We start from the raw sequence: 21,645 nt of genomic DNA on the forward strand, positions 1-21,645 counted from the left end.
CTCACAGGGTCTCATCAAGCGGCGTCCCATGTCGTTTCTGACATTTGGAAAATAGGCGCCGCTTTCGCCCTCCCTAGCCGTTGATCTCGCTCTCGCTCTCTGGCTTATCAGATGAGATGCTCCGACACTTCAGAGATCCCGACAATATCAGCTCCCCTGTCACTCAACACAGGCCCATGCCGTTACTCATTCAGCCACAACAACAAGCCCATCTCACAGAGAGTGGAGAACGAAGAGACACACAGAGAAACAGGCTTCAAATAAGAAGAGAGACAGACATGGGGAAAGGGGCCTGAGATTGATACTGAAGCCTCTGTGATAACGTTGTGAGCCAGACTGACAGATGTCTCGTGAATGATTTGCCGAGCATGACTCTGTTTCAACACAACAATTAGTCTAAGATCGCAATTCCGTGCGGCCATGGTCTCTGTGTGCCTTTAGGGCCTAACATTTAATGAGGCCAATTGATTCACTTCCTTCAAGGTGTTGGCCACTGTCAAAACTGTTCCATTTTATTACAGACATTCACTATTCACAGAACTGATAGCTAAAAAAAATGGCTTTCTAGACATGCACAGGCGTGAAACACGTGTAGTCTTTGGCGAAGAGAAATTGATTGTCGAAAGAAGCGGAAATTGGAGCGAAGCACCTATCCTGGCTTAATGAATTGGATTCATCTATCAATGTGGACTTTGCTTTTTTTGTTTAATTCGACATTGAAAGACTTGGATGAGGAAAAGCAAAGTGTTTTTCCATCGTCGGTGCATCAGAGGAGCAGATTCCTTCGCCATAACTGATACCTCCTCCAATCCTCTTAAAATTACTTCTGACCAAATTGGCTTAGTGTTTGCTTCATATTTCCCAGAGAGCCCAGTAGAGCCCTTCAATAGTGATTTCTCTAAAGATACGCATCTTTCCATTCTGAAATCTTTTTTGAACAATAGCCATTGAAATTAACATTGAAGGCAGTGGGAGAGTGTCACGTTGGTATAAAGGGATCGGGAGACAGGCGCAGGAATGCGTAATAGGTTTTTTTATTGACCCAAATTACAGCATGCCATGTAAAGGCATGGAGACGAAGATCAAACAAACACGTATACAAAACACAGGGTTGAAACCCAAAACAAAAGATCGAGGAGTACCTCGAGTAAATGCACCGGGCGAGACCCATAACATACATGCACACAATGATTCCACACGGGACGAAACCTCTAATCTGCACAATACAAATGGCAAGAATGCCAAAAGACAGTACAGGTACTCACACAACCAAAGGACATTGTAACAATATATCGACGAGACAATGGTGAACAAAGGGCACACTTATACACTTACTAATCAATGGGAATAGGGACTAGGTGTGCATATTGATAGTTCCGGAGGGATCCGTGACAGATCCCCCCCCCCCCCGAGGACGATCACAGGAACGCAGTGCGGGGTCGATCAGGACCCGACGCAGCTGCCAAAGTTGCGTCGTCGTCGGACGGGCCAGTTGCAGTTGCTGAAGTTGCGGCGCCTGGACGGACCAGTCACAATGTCTCCCTTAATGGTCCATTATTCTGTCACGTTGGTATTACAGGATCGGGAGACAGGTGCAGGAATGTGAAATAGGATTTTTATTTACCCAAATTACAGCGTGCCACGTAAAGGCACGGGGACGAAGACCAAACAAACACGTATACAAAACACAGGGTTGAAACCCATGAGTACCTCGAATAAATAACCCAAGCGCACAAACCCGTAATCATCTGCACAATACAAGTGGCACGAAAGCCAAAACAACACAGCACAGGTACTCACAGGACCAACTGACATTGTAACAATAATCGACAGCCCAATGGAAACCAAAGGGCACATTTAAACAATTACAATCAGTGGGAATGGGGACCAGGTGTGCGTAATGACACAGTTCCCAAGGGATCCGTGACAGAGGGGTTAGAAAAATAGAATAGAAATGAATGTCTGAAGACAGAGAGACAGGGAGAGAGAGCAATTTTCATCCCATCATGACAGAAATGCCAAACAACAGGAAGATAAATGGAAATTAAAATGGTGGGATCATATGGAGAATAAAACACACAAGGTATTTCCACTACTCCCATAATAGATCACAGCAGCAAAGCAGAGATGACATTGTTTAAACACATAGGGGTTTATGATAATTCTCCCACTTCATCAACAGGCTAAATTCAGAGAAGGGTAAATAATATCACGAAGTGCATTTACCATTAACCAGGCAAATACTACACAAAGGGGCTTTCACAGTGCCTGAGTGATCGGTGAAAATAGGAAACTTACGGTTATGCCGTGCGTCCCTTTAATCTTCTAGCTAATGGACCCGGGCCATAGCTCTTCTCTAAACAATTACACTCACATTCAAAGACCCACTCGGAATCCCTAACCAAGGAAAAAGCAATAGTACCATCAGATGTAATTATTATTCATTACAAGTGTCATTGAAAATATTCTCATAAAGCACATCACCATCACTATTAACCGTGTTAATAGTCTCATTTATTAAAGTGTATTCTGGCCCTGGGCACAGGACGCCTGTCGTGTGTCTGTACAGGTTGGAGGATGTGATGGAGGAGTGGAGGGGCTGTGGACTCCAACAGCTGTCTCCTCCAGTAAGAAAACATTATTCCTCCCAGTGTGTGTGTGTGTGTGCGTGTGTCTATGTGTGAGTCTATGAAATGTCTTGCTGGATATGGGGGGCCTGGACACAATTGTAAAGCTAAGGTTTGACAGTAAGTGGTGCTAGCCAGGCGTTCAGCCTGCTACATATACTGCAGCCCTATGGCACCTGTCATCGGAGGCACCCGTCAATGGCAAAGTTGGCTCCTTTTCTACAGACCGAGTCCCCTTACGACTCCATAGAGCTGTGACTTTACTGCATATAAATGTGCAACTATTAGTAGCAGCAATACAGTAGCACTGGCACTGACTCTGACAGTTCATATCAGGGTTACTTCAATTACTTTTGCATTAAACCATGTCCTTGTCCAAACACAGTCTGTGCACATGCTTTGAATAGAACAGTTAGTCATACCTTCATCATTCCTCATCAAACAGTTTTGTTAGAATGAACGTGGAAGCTCTTCTGATTCATGGCTCTCCTCGGGTCGACTGGCTCGCTGTTCTTAGAGAATCTGGCCCCGGGGCTCTGAGGCGTCAGCCATGCTACTGTGTACCGGACACAGCTCATTTAGCCGCTTATCCAGCCATATGAAATGGCCGCCTCTCTCTGTCCCCAGCCCTGTCCCCCAGGCTCTCCCCTGGACCCTGGTGGCGTGTGCTGTATCTCTGCTCTGTGGCTCTGTGCACCGCCTGGCCCCGACGCCACTGTACTCCTCTCCTCTGTTCTCTCCCAGGGCGAAGGAAGAACAGAGAAATCTGCCTGGCAACACATCAACGTCTTCCTGGCTGCACTCGTCATCTCCCAGAGGTTGACTGCAGATAATAACTGACAAGCAGCCATTCTTATAGACAACAAAAAAAATCATCACAGTAGCAACACAAGTGAAAAAAGAGGTTGGATGGCATGAGACCTACACAGTATATGTCAGTGTACTGTACATTTTTATGGTTAACTGCTTCTGTACAGTAACAGTAGGTAGGGGTGAGTGTTATTTTCAACCATGGGAGAGTGCGCTGGGGCTCTTCTCATCCAGTGTTGCATTACACTAATAGGTTCATGCAGCAGACGATGGTGCAAAGCAACATGGCTGGACCTCGCCACGGTATGGTGCTGAAGGTGAGACGGAGGACGTTAATCACCTAGAGTGTTAACCATAATCAGTGGTTCAACTCCCACACAGAGCTGTGTGATTACACTCCCAGAGCAACCTTACCTACCACAGCATGGTGCACCACTGTGCTACCGAGATGAATTTATCCCACAAGGAACCCAATCAGGAATGTCTTTAACTGATATTTTTCCACCGACTAGCTAAGAAAATTAACACATTCTCCATAGATAATGACATCCTATGGTGGTGGGAACCGAGTGTAATTGCAGATGGGATGTGGCAAAAGAACAGTGAGACATCACAGTTTCGGGCCGAACCTCGCAACCCTAGAGCTGAAAATACCATATGGTCCCTCAGCTAAGTGCCACCAAGCCCAGCAGTCTCATGTTGACAGTGTCACAGTGACCTCACTACTTTGGTAAAGGGTCACTGCGCCAATTAACATCTTATTTATCGTCCGTAGCTACTTGCCTGCCTGTCTGATGTTGACAGCAAAACAAAGACAGCTTCACTCAGACAACAAAGACAGGGAGGACTGGAGGAGAGGGGAGGAGTAACATCAAAAGATCCTCCAGCGATTTCAACCCTTCCTCAGTCCCATCCAAGGCAGGCTTCTTAGTACCACGCACTATTTAATTACTTTGAGACGGAGGCCTCCTTATGGCGTAATGACGCGTACCGCCATACTAATGTCTAGGCCGGTTGTAAATGAACGGATGAGGCCCCTACATCCATTCTCCGCTTTGAGAGAAACCTCATTCATGGAAGGTGCTGCTCTGTTGCTCTGACGCTAGAAAAGAGAGCAGCAGAATAACAGTGAGACTTAGGGATCGTCTTCTGTCGGAGCCAAGGAAGCTGCCTAAAAAAAGAAGTTGGTGGGTGCGTGGATGACAGAGAAAATGCTTCCTCTGTAATCCTTATAATTATCTCTTTATTGTCATCATTGTGGTTCACACAAGGAGGCCCTTTCACTGCGGACCATTTTCATAGATATTACTGAATTAGATGAACCTCCCAGGTTATTTTCATTAATACATATGAGATAAGACATTATTACTTGGGTACTTTTGTACCCTATCAAATGACTGTACTTCAATGAAAGAAGAGGGACAACCAAAAGTTGTGGATCAATTGTGTTCTTGTCTGGCAGAGGGGGAAGGAGAGAATAGGAGAGGAGGAGAAGAGAGAGGGCGGTTGTCTGCGCAGTTAGCAGATCAAAGAGCCACTCATTCATTTTGGGGGAAAGATAATGAACCAGTCATTTCTTTCCCTGAGATTCTCACGCGAGGAAACAAAAGCCATCCCTTATCCATTAAAGAGGTGCTGGGGAAAATTGACATTGTTGCCTCGTGCTGCCAGACACAATTAAACAGTCTTCCGTCCACGTCGAACGTCTGAGATAGGAAAAGTGTGTTTGGGATGCAATTGTGCCTCGGAATGTTTCTTAGCCCAATTATGATGTCCGTCGCTAAGACCTCCAGTGCAACGCAAAGCCGCTTACAGAGGGTACTCCGCGTGAATGGAGTATCGGAGGTAATTTAGCAAATTGATTCTAGATTCAGCCCAATGCGTTCCACTAAGCTAGTAAAAAGCTACGCAAAGACAACAGCAGCTTACAATACAAATGCATTATGGCAGCATGGCACAGTTATTATGGGAATACCGGTATGTGTAATGCTGTGGTCTAGTTTCTAGCTCCATGGTTTGTATAATGTCCAGTAGATACTGGACACTGTGGCCAGGTCTGCAGATTGAATGGCTGTAGACTTTGGCTCACAGCTATCAGCCATAATGACAAAGCACGACACACCACTTCCCAAATGCCTCCACTACAGAAGCTAGTGCTCTGAACCACTCAGGTCCAGGTTTTACTTTATATAACAGTACATAACAGACTTCGGACAGTAGCTTTGGCATACAACTTTTAATGGATTTGGTCTCTCTCCAAGCATATTTTAGCCTTTGAAATGAAAGCGGTGCAGCGACCCTCATTTTATCCTCACAGAAACGTGTTTCTAGTCTATGCAAAAGGGATGTCGGCAACATTAAAAGATGGCACCTGAATATCAGAAAGAAGTATCAAACCATTGTATTATTTTTGGGCTCCAATGCAGGCTGTGTAGTAATGAAGAAGCCCTCTACCCCCCCCCCCCCCCCCCCCCCCCCCCCGCTCATGCAGCTCAAAGGTTTTGCTGACACCGACACCCGTCTAGTCCCCTTCGATGTTTCAGGGAGAACTTAATTCAATCATTGTCATATTGATCCTGACACCCAACATTCTCTTGACACCATGCTACTGAACCAGCTCCTGTGTTTAGGAGACTAAGCGTTATTGAACTTGCAATAATTCCAATCATTTTCTACATAATATCTGACAGGCTCTAAGCATATTTCTCACTGGGGTTTGGAATTGTGTTCATGTATCTATTCTACTGTACTGCAAGAGAGACTCGCTGAACATGTGATGGAATATACTGTAGACTCGATGCACAAACCTTGTTTGGTGAGTGCAATAGTCCCTACAGTAGACAGATCATACAATGCACTAAAGGGAACAATGATCATCCACCATCTCACGGTTGTTTTCAATCAAAAACAGCTTAAGTGTTCGGTTTAAGACTGAAAGGTTTCCATTGTGCAGAGTAAAATACATTGAGATGCGTATAATACTTGAGAAGTATCCCTGAAATCAAATCCAAAATAGGTGGCACAGTGTCTGACAGAGTTTAAGAATAGTTCTAACTCCAGGCAGGTAAAGTATCGGGTGGTTGTCTTTCACAAACTGGCTGGAGAGAATGTGTTCTCCTGGGATCTATCTATGTGGAACCCTCGACATGATCACTGACACAGCAACAACTCCCTGCTCTGTTACATCAACATTCCCCTAATTACACGGCGTACATTAAGTCATTCTGAAATATCCTGGTGCATTGTGGGAATCTCCTGCTCACACTGAGACCCTGAGGACTATAATCACAAGTGGCGGGAGCGAGAGAGGGAAAGAAAGATACACTGGGGACAGTTTTCCCTGCACACACACACACACGCACGCACACACACACACACACACACACAAACACACACACACACACACACACACACACTCTCGAGGGGAATGGAGGGAAAACCAATCGTCAATAAGGGAATTGTGTTTCCTCTGCCACCCCCTGGGATGGCCCACTGCCAAGCCACTAAAAGCTGCCGCCAGGCCTAAGCCTACACTTTTAGAAAGATGAAGAGTTGTTTTTCCCGTTGACAATTTTCTGCCTTATAATATTGCTGCAAGGCCATTAGTCACTACAGTAGTAGGCAGCTAGTAATACGAGACAAAATAATGTGTGTTTCACATCCCATTGGCATGTCTCAGCATTGATGACTGTGCACAGGCATACGATGAACTTCTTCTTCCATTACCTCATATCACAGGTAGACAGCCTAACTAAACTGAAAACAATATGAACATTTCTGTGCAAAATATCGTGGTTCACAGGGGTATCATCATCATAGCCCAAACATAAAAGCCTCTTCATGTGAAACAAGGTCAGTGTACAGTCTTCCAACTCCAACAAAAAGAGTCCCACATGCCCAGAGCCTAGGCTCCAACCCGTCCCCCTGCTGAGATGAGAGGGAGTGTAGCGGGTAGACTAGCAGCCAGACTAGGTCTACATACAGGTAACTGCCAAAATAAAGGAAACACTTGAGTAGATGAGGGATACTAAGTATTTTGAAAGCAGGTTCTTTCTCACAGGTGTGGTTCCTGAGTTAATTAAGCAATTAACATCCCATCATGCTTAGGGTCATGTATAAAAATGCCCAGTTGCCCATTATTTTGGCTACCATGGCTAGAAGAAGAGATCTCAGTGACTTTAAAAGGGGGGTCTCAAAAGGAGCATAGGGGGTTTAAAGGGAGGGTGTGTGTGTCTCAGTCACCAGATCTCAACCCAATTGAACACTTATGGGAGATTCTAGAGCCGCTCAGCGTTTTCCACCACCATCAACAAAACACAAAACGATGGAACTTCTCGTGGAAGAATCGTGTGGCATCGCTCCAACAGAGTTCCAGACACTTGTAGAATCTATGCCAAGGCACATTGAAGCTGTTCTGGTGGCCTACTATACTTACAGAGGCCTACAATACTTACAGAGGCCTACTATACTTACAGAGGCCTATTATACTTACAGAGGCCTACTATGCTTATAGAGGTCTAATATACTTACATAGGTCTACTATACTTACAGAGGGCTACTATACTTACAGCCAGAAGGATCTGCAGGGAGCTATGGGCCACCTCCACATACTGGTACTCCAGCAGACAACCTGCAATGCTGATGTAGCGGTGGTCCTCCGGGGCCCAGGACGGAGGAGGGGTGACCGGGGTCACCCTGCAGCCTGGACCATTCTCCATCCACCAGGACCGGTGCATGGACATGTTGAAGGTCATGATCAGGTCACTGTCCTGCTGGCAGAAAGGAGAGGGGGGGTTGAAATACCGTATATATAGGTACTACTGTACTGTAGATCAGGTGTTTATGTGGAAAGGGGACAACATTAATATTGAGGTGACATTCATATTGAGCTATTTTATGTAGAAATGCTAGATAGTCGAGTACGTTTTGAGTATATCTACAATGGATTTTCTGTTGTAGGTGTTCAGCTACTACCGATGCCTTCCCCAGCCATAGTGGAGTCAGTGCAATTACGTGCTCAAGCTTAAGCACGATTACACCTCAGTCAGTCTGGCAGTGATTTAACAACGTAGGTCAAACACCCAGCGCTCCACAATATTCTAATCAAGCTAAAATGTGTTCGTTGGCATGGAACAATGGCTAAAAGGGTGAAAAACCTCCCCTCTGTGACTTCTCTACGCTACCACTTCCCAACTCTTTAAAAAGGCTGCATTGCCTACAGGGGATTGAGATTCTAATTTAATGCAATGTGTATTTTACTTTCATTAATAAGCCTATTACGAAATTTGTTTTAAAGAATCATCTACCATTCTAGAGTGGAAAAAGCATTGAGCTAGTGCTGCTTTGGTAATGTTCTCGGTTAAGTTAAAAGCTTTGCTTAACATTTTGCAACACAATTATTTATTCTGCCTCTTTCCCGGCATCTCGGGAAGGCTATTAATTCTGAGCAGAACAAGAGTATACAGAGGGTAAAACTCAGCCAACATGCATTCAGCTTTTGCATGCCATTAATTCTACAATCAAGTGACCGAATAAAGGGCTATTAGGGATCAGGTTTTTCTGTGCCATTTCCAGTGCTAGCGATCCAAACTCCGGTATACAAAAAGTAATTGTGAAATCCCGGGTCATTTGAGTCATCAAGCAGAGGATAATTTGAGTTGGTACTGAGAGGGAAGTGTGCGTGCACACATCCTTAAGCTAGAACGAATGAAGAGAGAATAAAACGTCGACAAAATCCATCCCAGAAATGGTCCTACTAGCTCTCAAGCCTCTACCCTGTTCTCACACCTACGAACACATGACTGAATGTATTCGATGCACACATTATCAGTCTGTGCTAAACTCTCCCTAAAGACCTGCATTTTGACATTTCGACTCACATTTAAGAGCACGGCTTAAATCAGACAAGTGTGCCTTCCAGCCCTAGCTGTAGTATTGCCCGCTCTGCAGTGTATCAGTTATTTTAGCATAAAACCTTGGTATTTGGCATTGAGACAAACATTCCCTCTCACTTACAAAACCAAGTAACACCACCCAATTCACTTTCATCCTACCAACACTTGTCAACCAGCTCCTACTTTTCTTCTCTCCTGCAGAAGGGAATGAGTCATCTGGGGGATTGGTGTCAGTGGCATTATTGCCTGTTGTTTAAAGGCCATATCAAGATCTATCACTCCTCTGCCTCAACAAATGGCGCCAGTGTTTGTCCACAGCAGGATGTGGGTGTTGTGGTAAACTGCTTTTAATTCATCTTGAAATACGCATCAGTGGGAGACGTTTGGCTGGAGCCTTGCCAAACAACAAACCCACAGGATCTTTTTTTTATCTGCTTGTTTGTTTCATTGAGGAGTGGGTATTGATGCAACAGGCTCTCTAATACAATCAGAAACTCAAGGCCTTATCCGGTAGGTCTAGTGCCAGACTGCTCAACTATTTCAGATTGTAATTACATGAAAACCCACATAAAGGACAAACAAACACATGAAAGAAATGCTTGTAACTTACAGAGTACCTGACCTGTGATAGAACAACAGCCTGCTCTAACGTGCAATCTTATGTACAGTCGTCCTAAACACGTTAGCTGGACTAGCACACCTCTGCCTGTCCCCTAGCACCGAGAGCGGTCCGGCTCGGTGCCTCATGCCGTACGACAGGTGTGGTCTCATGCCTCCTCGTATGGAGACAGACAAGTGGAACATAAAGACTGCTAGACGTGAATAGAAAGAGATGGGGGGGGGGGGGGGGGGGGGGGGGCAGGTTGCAGCTGTCTACCTCTCTGTGTCTCCCTGCCTCTGTATCTGCTGTAATGAACGTCAGTCGTGTGGCTGAACAGCATCCATCATCAGTCAAGTTGCGGGATAGAATGAGTGGCGAGTGTTCAGCTCAGCTCATCACTGTTCCATATGCAGTAGTACAGGGCTGCCTTCCTTACTAGCAGCCAAACACCTCTCCACTACCCTCTGACTGACTGGCAGTGTGGTTCAGCATCATCTGGAACCAGTACAAGGACAGCGTGAGAGTTGGGTGTCACTGAGAGTCGACTGATTGTTATTACTCCTCCTAAATAGTAAGGTGATGATGACTGGGCTTTTCCCAACGGTTGTTGTCCATACTTGATGACTGCAAAAGGATAGGCTAACACATCCCTGACAACAAAGTAGAAGAAACTAAGTCGCCAGAGAAATAGGTGGAATAATTGAGAATCAGCCATATGCAGTATCTGTCTTACATCTGAAGGGAACGAAGAGGAGTATTACAGGAGTTGCACGGAGGCTTTACTTTGCTCTCTACGTCCCTGTGGGTTCCATTTTTAGGGCTTTGTACTCTCTTGCTGTTTCATCAGCCAGAGAATCCTTCGAAAAACAGAATGAATTCAATTCAAATTGGCGACAACCTTTCGAATATTACATTGATTGAGCATTAAAAAGCACTGACACTACAAAGGCCTACAAATTGGATGGGTATACTTTTATGAGAGTGGCATTTGAGTGAGTTATTCTGTAGATACATTCCTGCAACACTACTTTCAAGGTCTAAAAAATATATATGCTTAACTAGCCCTGGTTGGGGGGATTTGGTTGTTTGAACACAAAAGAGGGACAGTCACACTGTTAAGCACAACAGCCAGCTATGAAAGACACCCAGATGTTCCACTTTAAAGAAGTAGGAGCATTTCTCATTCTTCCCATGGTATCAGGGGTGCAAAATTCCCCGCAGTGCACAGGAAGAGATCAAGAGAGCAGCTTTTCTGCATTTAAAGACTTCAATCCAAGTTCTAGAGGAGTTTAACTGGAAGACTGTCCTAACAACACTAACAGGAAGAAAGAGTGTCCTGACAACACTAACAGGAAGGAAGAGTGTCCTCTCTCTCCTTTCACAATATGCTGATTTACAGTTGAATGCCTATCGAAGTGTGCATTCAAATACCACTAAACAATCCTGGGTGTGTCTTTGAATTGAATTCCTTGCACTCGTGGAAGTATGCGGAGGCAAGTGCTGCACAGTGCTTAGTATGCTTTCTGTAGGAATGTTCGAGGGGTGACTGTAATCAGAACTGGAGAATGACATTGAGAGAAAGCAATCTGAAGGTATTTGGAAAGGATCAAGATCAATACCTATCATCAGCGAACGAGTTGAAGAATTCAGAAGGGTATTTTCAGTATTTTCTTGGAATTTCCTTTGACAAGTACATGCTGAACCAATGGCTGATTACTACGACTAGGCTGATTGTGCAAGTGTGTGTGGTACAAGGAGAACCAACAGAATACACTGAATTAGATTGGGAAATAATTGTCTTGCTAAGCAACAGAATACGTGTGTTTCCTGCCGATTAAAATGAGTCATATTCAGAGAAAGTTGATATTTAAAACAAAGACTCTTAGTAGGTGTCAAGTGGCTTTCACGCAACATTAATTGCACCATGGGAAAGACGCATTCGTTCAGTGTGAACTTTAAGAATACTGAGGCTTGGTGGCTAATGAGGATGGAATAGCGAAGTGTCCTGTGTCCACAGATACACTTAAAGCAGAGCTACACACACACACTGTCAAACATCTTACATTATTATAAACACTATTCAAGGAATCCAGTTATCCTTTAATATCCTCCCATATCACAAAATGAAGGAGACCACACTAACATGCAGTTACATTACTTGACATATAATTTAGTGGGGTGGAAAGTAGCCTAGTAGTTAAAGCGTTGGGCCAGTAACTGAAAGGTTGCTGGATTAAATCCCTGAGCTGACAAGGTAAAATTATGTTGTTCTGCCCCTGAACCAGGCAGTTAAGCCACTGTTCCCCAGTTGGCCATCGTTGTAAATAAGAATTTGTTCTTAACTGACTTGCCTAGTTAAATAATGATTCAATTAAAAAATAATTGTGGCTGGTGATTGTAATGCAGGAAAACGGAAATCCATTTCACCTCATTTCTACCACACACAGAGACGCATACAAAGCTCTCCCCCGCCCTCCATTTGGCAAATCGGACCATAACTCTGATTCCTGCTTACAAGCAAAGACTCAAACAGGAAGTACCAGTGGCACGCTCAATATGGAAGTGGTCCGATGAAACGGATGTTTCACTAGCACAGACTGGGATATGTTCCGGGATTGATCCGATGGCATTGAGGAGTTGTCCCCACAGTGACCATAGGTACATATCCCAACCAGAAGCTGTGGATTACAGGCAACATCCGCACTAATCCGAATGCTTATAAGAAATCACGCAACCCCCCCAATACGACGCGTTCCGGACGACTGTATGATCGCGCTCTCCGTAGCCGATGTGAGAACTTTAAACAGGTTTACATTCACAGAAGGATTACCAGAACAAGTACTCAGAGCATGCGCTGACAAACTGGCCTCTCTCTGACTCAGTCTGTAATACCTACAGTACATGTTTAAGCAAACCACCATAGTCCATGTGCCTAAGAACACCAAAGTATCCTGTCTAAATGACATGAAATGCTGGTCATGGCTCACATCAACACCATCATCCCAGAAACCCTGGACCCACTCCAATTCACATTTCGCCTCAACAGATCCACAGATGGCGCAATCTCTATTGCACTTCACACTACCCTTTCCCACCTGGATAAAAGGAACACCTATGTGAGAATGCTGTTCATTGACTACAGTTCAGCATTAAACTCCATAGTGCCCTCCAAGCTCATCACAAAGCTAAGGACGCTGGGACTGAATACCTCCCTCTGCAACTGGATCCTGGACTTTCTGACAGGCCGGCCCCCAGGTGGTGAGGGTAGGCAACAACACATCTGCAACGCTGACCCTCAACATGGGGGCCCCTCAGGGGTGTGTGCTCAGTCCCCTCTTGTACACCCTGTTGCTGACAACACAACGGTGGTAGGCCTGATCACCAACGAAGTTCCTCAGTGTCCACATCACTAAGGACTTGTCATGGTTCTAACACACCAACACAGTCGTGAAGAGGGCACGACAACAACTCTTCCCCATCAGGAGGCTGAATAGATTTGTCATGGGCCCTCAGATCCTCAAAAAGTTATACGGCTGCAGCATTAAGAGCATCTTGACTGGCTGCATCACCGCTTGCTATGACAACTGCTCGGCATCCGACCACAAGGCGCTACAGAGGGTAGTGGGTACGGCCCAGTACATCACTGGTATCGAACTCCCTGCCATCCAGGACCTCTATATGAGGCATGTCAGAAGAAGACCCTAAAAATTGCTGAAGATTCCTGCCAGTTGGCATTCTCACTGCCAGTTAAGCTGGTTTGGTCGGTAACCGAAAGGTTACTGGTTCGAAACCCCAAGCCGGCAAGGTGAAAAAAATCCGCTGTTCTATCCGATGGCGTGGATGTCGATTAAGGCAGCCCCCCGCACCTCTCTGATTCAGATGGGTTGGGTTAAATGCAGAAGACACATTTTGGTTAAATGCATTCAGTTGTGCAACTGACCAGGTATCCCTTTTCCCAAAAGGCACCTGAACAGCTTCTAGCCATACACAGTTAATCAAATGGCTACCAGGACTATTTACATTGACCCTTTATTATCATTTATTTATCTTAGACGCCATACACACACACACTTTCACACACAGTGCATTCGGAAAGTTTTCAGACCCCCTGACTTTTTCCACATTTTGTTACGTTACAGCCAAATTCTAAAATGAACAAAATAAATTGAGCTGTTTCCATTGATTATCCTTGAGATGTTTCTACAACTTGATTGGAGTCCACCTGTGGTAAATTCAATTGATTGGACATGATTTTAAGTTAACAAACAGATCACTGACCATTTCGAATCGCACCGTACCTTCTCCGCTGTGCAATCCGGTTTCCGAGCTGATCACGGGTGCACCCCAGCCAGGTTCAAGGTACTAAACGATATCATAACCGCCATCGATAAAAGATAGTCCTGTGCAGCCGTCTTCATCAACCTGGCCAAGGCTTTTGACTCTGTCAATCACCGTATTTTTATCGGCAGACTCAACAGCCTTGTTTTCTCAAATGACTGCCTCGCCTGGTTCACCTACTTCTCAGATAGAGTTCAGTGTGTCAAATCGGAGGGCCTGTTGTCCGGACCTCTGGCAGTCTCTATGGGGGTGCCACAGGGTTCAATTCTTGGGCCGACTCTTTTCTCTGTATATATCAACGATGTCACTCTTGCTGCGGGTGATTCCCTGATCCACCTCTACGCAGACGACACCATTCTGTATACATCTGGCCCTTCTTTGGACACTGTGTTAACAAACCTCCAAACGAGCTTCAATGCCATACAACATTCTTTCCCTGGCGTCCAACTGCTCTTAAACGCTAGTAAAACTAAATGCATGCTTTTCAACCGATCGCTGCCTGCATCCACACGCCTGACTAGCATCACTACTCTGGACGGTTCTGACCTAGAATATGTGGACAACTACAAATACCTAAGTGTCTGGCTAGACTGTAAACTTTCCTTCCAGACTCATATTAAACATCTCCAATCCAAAATTAAATCTAGAATCGGCTTCCATCACAGATGCCACTCCTCAATAAAAGGTACATGACAGCCCACTTGGAGTTTGGCAAAAGGCACCTAAAGGACTCAAACCAGAGAAACAAGATTATCTTCCCTACGGTGAAGCATGGTGGTGACGGCATCATGTTCTGGGGATGTGTTTCAGCGGCAGGGACTGGGACACTAGTCAGGACAAGGGAAAGATGAACGGAGCAAAGTACAGAGAGAAAACCTACTCCAGAGCGCTCAGGACTTCAGAATGTGGCAAAGGTTCACCTTCCAACAGGACAACAACCCAAAGCACACAGCCATGACAATGCAAGAGTGGCTTCGGGACAAGCCTCTAATGTCCTTGAGTGGCCCAGCCAGAGCCTCGAACATCTCTGGAGAGACCTGAAAATAGCTGTGCAGCAACGCTCCCCATCCAACTTGACAGAGCTTGGGAGGCTGGTAACATAACAACATGTGGAAAAAATCATGGGGTATTTACTGAATGCACTTTAAGCTGCTGCTACTTGGTTTATTATATATCCTGATTGCCCAGTCACTTTTACCCCTACCCACGTGTATACTGTATGTCCTAAATTACCTCAACTACCTCGTACCCCTGCATGTTGACTCGGTACTGGTATCCTTATTGTTTTCATTGGGTTACTTTCTTTTTTTTTCATTTATTATTTATTTTACCCCTTTTTCTCCCCAATTTCGTGGTATCCAATTGTTGTAGTAGCTACTATCTTGTCTCATCGCTACAACTCCCGTACGGGCTCGGGAGAGACGAAGGTTGAATGTCATGCGTCCTCCGATACACAACCCAACCAGCCGCACTGCTTCTTAACACAGCGCGCATCCAACCCGGAAGCCAGCCGCACCAATGTGTCGGAGGCTGGTTACTTTTTAACTCTGCCCTGTTAGGAATCGGCTCCTAAGTAAGCATTTCACTGTAAAGTCTACACCACTTGTATTCGGCGCATTTGACCAATACAATTGGATTTAATTTGATTTGAATTTGTCTACGCTAATTAGAACAGAATGATACACCCCTGGCTGTCTCAGTCATGACAGATGTTGAACTGGACATTGGTCCTAATCTTCCAAAGTTATTTCATTTGGCATTTCAGATGGTGTCTAGCAATTACTGCTGCAGAGGCCATGGAGGAGGCAGGGAGAGGCTGGTAAGAGGCAGAGGTGCAGCTGGTCCCCTGTCTAAAGGCCAGTGTCCCTAATTGCCTGTGGAGGAATGTGTCAGAACAAACACATCAGGGGGTCAGCACTCACCATCTACACTGAACAATAACCATCTATACTGAACAATAACTCTCTATACCGAACAATAACTCTCTATACTGAACAATAACTCTCTATACTGAACAATAACCATCTATACTGAACAGTAACCATCTATACTGAACAATAAACATCTATACCGAACAAGAACTCTCAATACTGAACAATAAACATCTATACCGAACAATAACCATCTATACCGAACAATAACCATCTATACTGAACAATAAACATCCATACCGAACAATAACCATCTATACTGAACAATAACCATCTATACTGAACAATAACCATTTATACCGAACAATAACCATCTATACTGAACAGTAACCATCTATACTGAACAATAACCATCTATACTGAACAATAACAATCTTTCCTGAACAGTAACTATCTATACTGAACAATAACCATCTATACTGAACAATAACTATCTATACTGAACAATAACCATTTATGCTGAACAATAACTGTCTATACTGAACCATAACTATCTAGAGTGCTATACAGACCACGGTGTCGTGTGTGTCAACCTTTGATATCTGTTGCAGCAATGGTGAGAATGTCTGAGAAAGTTGAAAACCCCTTTTTTTGCCAGAATGTGTACTGTTACTTGTTTTAGTCTCATGAGTAATTATGATCTTCACTTCAGCAACATTACTGTCATTTTAATTCATTATTATACTGGGGGTTTAGAATAATTTTTGATGATCGTTTGGAATCATGTATGATGTATAGTGAACATTTAACTTCAATACACTGAGTATTACTCAACATTTCTCCCCTCATTTACTCAGACTTCACTTTTCAACTCATGACTCTCCTGTACATATACTGTATAGTACAATATGTAATGCATAGATGGTATGCAATCCCTGTCTAACTGTCAACCACTAAACCAGAGATCCAAACTCAACACAAAACCTCTGATACTAAAGCCTCTGGCTCCATCCGGAGCAGTCCTACCTCCAAACCCCAGATGAATAAAAGAGGGTTTGGCGTATATAAAGAGAGGCTGCGAATATGGATGTGCACAGTCCGAGGGAGAGAGGAATGTAAGTAACAACCACAGCCATGGGCGTTGTTCATTTCTGACACCCAGAGTTCCCGAGGATTATGCTAATTGCGCAGTGGAGTGTGACAGCGGCACTGTGCGTCTGAGCCGTTGCTAAGTGTGACTGAGATGAAGCCACTGAGTAATCTCAGAGCTGGGCTGTAGGAGTCCAGTATAGGCTAGCATCAGCCCAGCCACGGTTAACAAACCACTGAAAAGTAGTAAAACTTAGTGAACCCACTCGAATGTCTGCATGGCTCATACTGACCAGAGTTTAATATGAGCCCTCCTGTAAACATCGTCTACGTCATAGGGTCTCTATTGTGATCCGTCTCCAGCTGCTGCACAACAGACAATTCCTGCCAGTTGAGGAGTTTTGTCTGTTCACAGGACCATGAAATTAGCTCATTTAGCACAGAAGTGAATTAATTTGGTGCGATTAAAATAATGGCAGACGCTGCCATACTGTTCCAAAGACACCAAGGCTAATCACCAGACCTCTATCCCATCCTGTTTATCCACTGCAGTGAAATTCCTCCTTTGTATGAGCGATGTACGGCGGAACATGGCTTCCATTGACCAATGGACGATTGTTAACATGAGTGAATACTGCAAACACAGCCCTTTGAGTGTTTGGCACCACACGGACACATGCCTTCTCACCATAACATCAATGTGAATGAAAGCAGAGAGGAAAGAGAAGACAGGACAAGCAGCTCTTTCTTCTTCCAGATGAAGCTATCCTCCTGCAGCACGGCTGGCTACACCACGTGACCATTAAATAACACAGGGGGGAATAGCCGAGCATAGCAGGGGAGGCCTCTGGACCAGCCCGGGCGCTAGGTAGCTGTTCATCAGCCCCTCTGGCATCTTATTGATCCGCTCACCGGCCTGGATATTAGAGTGGTAATTCACTTCTTATACATAACGCATCGGGGTTGTGTGTCTCCTCCATTTATTACCCGGGTTGGGGAAATCATTGATATTCCCAGGCAGACTCCTCTGGCTCTGCAGTGCTCAGAAGATCTCCTTTTGAGCAGGTTGAGCTTGATGTAGTGGTTTGCTCTGTGACAGGGATGCGCTGGCTGGCACAGTCAGGGGGTTTGGGGGGTTGGAGCTTGCCTGCCTGCTTTAACTTCCACTAGAAATCCTGTTAAATGAGCCTGGGCTTTCTAACCCCTGTCGCTATGCTTTAGGAAGTGACTGTGAGCAGATAAATCATATTGCTCTCATCTATGGCTCACGATTGAACTCTTTATGTGAAGTGTATGTAAGGATTAGTCAAATGTTTCTTCATTCTTCACAATAATTTGCTGTTGAAAATGTTAAATCGTTCCGAAAACAAATTCTATACTAGAAGGAATAGTGTATCCGGGTTATATCACAACCAGCCGTGATTGGGACTCCCATAGGGCGGCGCACAATTGGCTCAGTCATTGTCGGTGTAGGCCGTCATTGTAAATAAATGAACTGGCTTGCCGAGTTAAATAAAGGTTAAATAAAAAAATAATAATTAAAATGTTGTAACTGAACGCCTCTCGTATTCATATAAAAATATCAAATCAAATCGATGCAAATCGACACTATACAAGAGTCCCTCTGTTCTAAAAATCCAATTACAACCACTTTTCACAGGCACAAAGTCTACATAATGAATTACTATATTTCGATAAGAGGACCAGAAAGGGTGTGGAATTGCTGCTCCAATGTCTGAATCAGATTGTTTCACTACAATTTGATTTCTTCACTGAACAGGGAGGGAGGTTTATGAAAGCAATTTACTGACTGTAGCACAACAATAAGATATTTCATCACAATGGGGTTGTGTGTTAAACTCTTGACTGTATTCAATGTGGAGGGAAAATACACTGGAGGGAGAATTAAAGTAATGGTTCATGCGGCTCAATGTGATAGAAACATTTATTTGAGAGGCCATGGCTATACAAGACCTGTAATCAATATACTGGTAACCCATTCAGAAAAGTTGAAATCGAACTTCTAACAGGAAATGTATTTGGCAATGGTTCATATAGCCTTTCTGAATGAAATGTGGGCGAGACAGGGCCACATTATGTGTGACACAAGCCCTCCCTTTATATCCATAGAGAGATGGAGTCAACGCAGGATCTAAACAAAGGAGAGGAGAAGATCAAAGGTAGCAGCCAATCAAGCGGCAATGGAGCGGCGCTTCCACTCGCGGGAAAATAGGACGAGTTCCCCCGAAACTTCTCGTCTATATGCCTTTCTACAGAGGTGACTCACACAGAGAGAGAGAGAGAGAGAGAGAGAGAGAGAGAGAGAGAGAGAGAGAGAGAGAGAGAGAGAGAGACAGTGAGAGAGACAGTGAGTGAGAGGGAGAGTGGGAGTGAGAGGGCGAGTGGGAGTGAGAGGGAGAGAGACTGTGAGAGAGAGAGAGAATGAGAGGGAGAGAAAGAGAGTGAGAGGGAAAGAGGATGAGGAGAATGAGATCAGATAAATAAAGAGAGAGAGAGAGATTATGAAGCGTTTGAGAGAGAGGGATTAAGGAGAGAGGAGCAGAATGAGACAAAGACAGTGATGAGGGGATAAGTGTGCAGAAGGTGGATTGGTGTAAGAACCTGGCCGTCATCCTTCAGTTGAAAGTCTGTTTCCCATTCTCGTCGTCTGCTACTGTAACCTGGGCGACACATGGAGTCTGTGTCCTCACAGAGGAGGGGGTGGCAAGCGGGGGACGGATTGCTCCATGACATCAAAGAATGCCGTCATCACACACAGTCACAGATGAGCCATGCCATGTGTGCGCGAGTGCGTCACATGTGACTAGCCACCATCGGGAGGAGGTGTGGACAGCACCTTCTGTGCCGAGGATGGAGGAGGCACGCGCAACAAATTAGATTGTTCAGTTCTATCAAATGATGTATGCACCACCTCTCACAAACAGCCCATATGGCCAACAGAGAGAGAGGCCTCTGAGACATGCACGTGCTTATCTGAAAAGACAAGAGCAATATGCAGTTGTTGTAATAACACTACAGCTCCACAACGTGTGCTAACAGCTACAAAAACAGATGTTGAAAAACAGCGGAAGAACAAGAGGAAGAATCGTTATTCACAGATAACTTGTCAACTCAAATGATGACACAGCACACACTATTGGCAGAAAACACCTCATAAAAATCATAGGATCCTTTTTTCATCTTCGAGGTCTGAAGTCCCATATCCTTGGAATCTGGTGATTCAGGCATTCAGGGGAAAAGGAGAGCAAATGGATCATTAAAGGTAATGGAGAAACTCCACAGAGACAAATAACAGAATCATTTTAGACAGAAGGCAATCAAGCAAACAGCAGAGAGAGAGGGAGAGAGAGAGAGAGAGAGAGAGAGAGAAGAAGAGATAGAGGGGGAGAGAGAGAGGGAGAGAGAGAAGAAGAGAAAGATGGGGAGAGAGAGAGAGAGAGAGATGGGGAAGGGGAGGTTTTGCAGTTTTGCTACAGCAGGTTAAATGGGCAGTCCAGTGGGGATTTCTTTAAGCAATGCTTCCCTGGTGCTGTCATTACTGCTGTAGCTGAACTCAGTCTGGGCCTGCTGCCTCCTGTCATATATAATAATCAGGTGCACAGAGTGAGTTCCTCATGGTTTAGAGACCCCAGAACATTCACATCGCGACAAGATCTGCTGGCATCTCCTGTACTCTGATCCTGTATCTGACCACCAGCAGATCTGGGTCAAATAGATACTTGAGCTGCATAATTAAATTTTCCCTGTACAATGGAGCAAATATAATAGTCCCAAAAGTGCAAGTGGCAAGCTATAACACTGCATTGGCAATAGAGTGGGTCATTCAAAAAAGTCAAACAGAGATTGAAAGCCAAATGGCAGTGTTCTCCTACCTGCCTGAAAGCGCTGATTGCAGAGAGAACTGCAAGTAACACGGCATATGACAACAGAGTGCCCAACCAACAACAGGCTGTGCCAAAGCCAATGTTTGTGGTGTAACAGCTGAAAATTGGAGAGAAGGAAAACATTGAAAAGTCACGGCATACATCGCTGTGACAACCAAATACACCTCGGCAAGAAGGAAAGAAGACAATTTGGACTCATTCTTTGGCTTATTCCGCGTCACACAGCAAATTATCTTCAGACGAGAGTCCATTTCAATATAATGGGACACATGGCAATCACCTTCAGATGCCTTTCCTCCATCTTATAACTGACCATTGGAAGATTGAACTGAAAATGCCAGAACCCCGGTGTCGTAACACCATTCAGATGATAGGATGAACTCTGGAATACCTTTTGTTTGGGTAGGCTCTGGTTCTCTGCAGGGTCCACTATCCCTTTCTGTTGGCTGGCTGCAGGACCCTCATACTGAATGGTTGCCAGAGGTGGAGGAGGTATGGCTGTTCAATAAG

The 21,645-nt window shown here is 44.8% G+C and overlaps 1 protein-coding gene across 3 annotated transcripts in view; it reads right to left on the minus strand.

The window, feature by feature from the left end:
* Nucleotides 1-21,645, minus strand: part of nkain2 (sodium/potassium transporting ATPase interacting 2) — a 163,951-nt gene that overhangs the window by 25,679 nt on the left and 116,627 nt on the right. For 2 of the 3 annotated variants that reach the window (XM_021600369.2, XM_021600371.2), the window contains exon 4: nt 8,006-8,209. In XM_021600369.2, the coding sequence (XP_021456044.1) occupies nt 8,006-8,209 (204 nt within the window). The remainder of the gene's footprint in view (nt 1-8,005; nt 8,210-21,645) is intronic. The other variant, XM_021600370.2, reaches the window with a different exon arrangement.

Source organism: Oncorhynchus mykiss, chromosome 4 (genome assembly GCF_013265735.2).
Source record: "Oncorhynchus mykiss isolate Arlee chromosome 4, USDA_OmykA_1.1, whole genome shotgun sequence".
In the NCBI taxonomy this organism is placed as follows: Eukaryota; Metazoa; Chordata; class Actinopteri; order Salmoniformes; family Salmonidae; genus Oncorhynchus; species Oncorhynchus mykiss.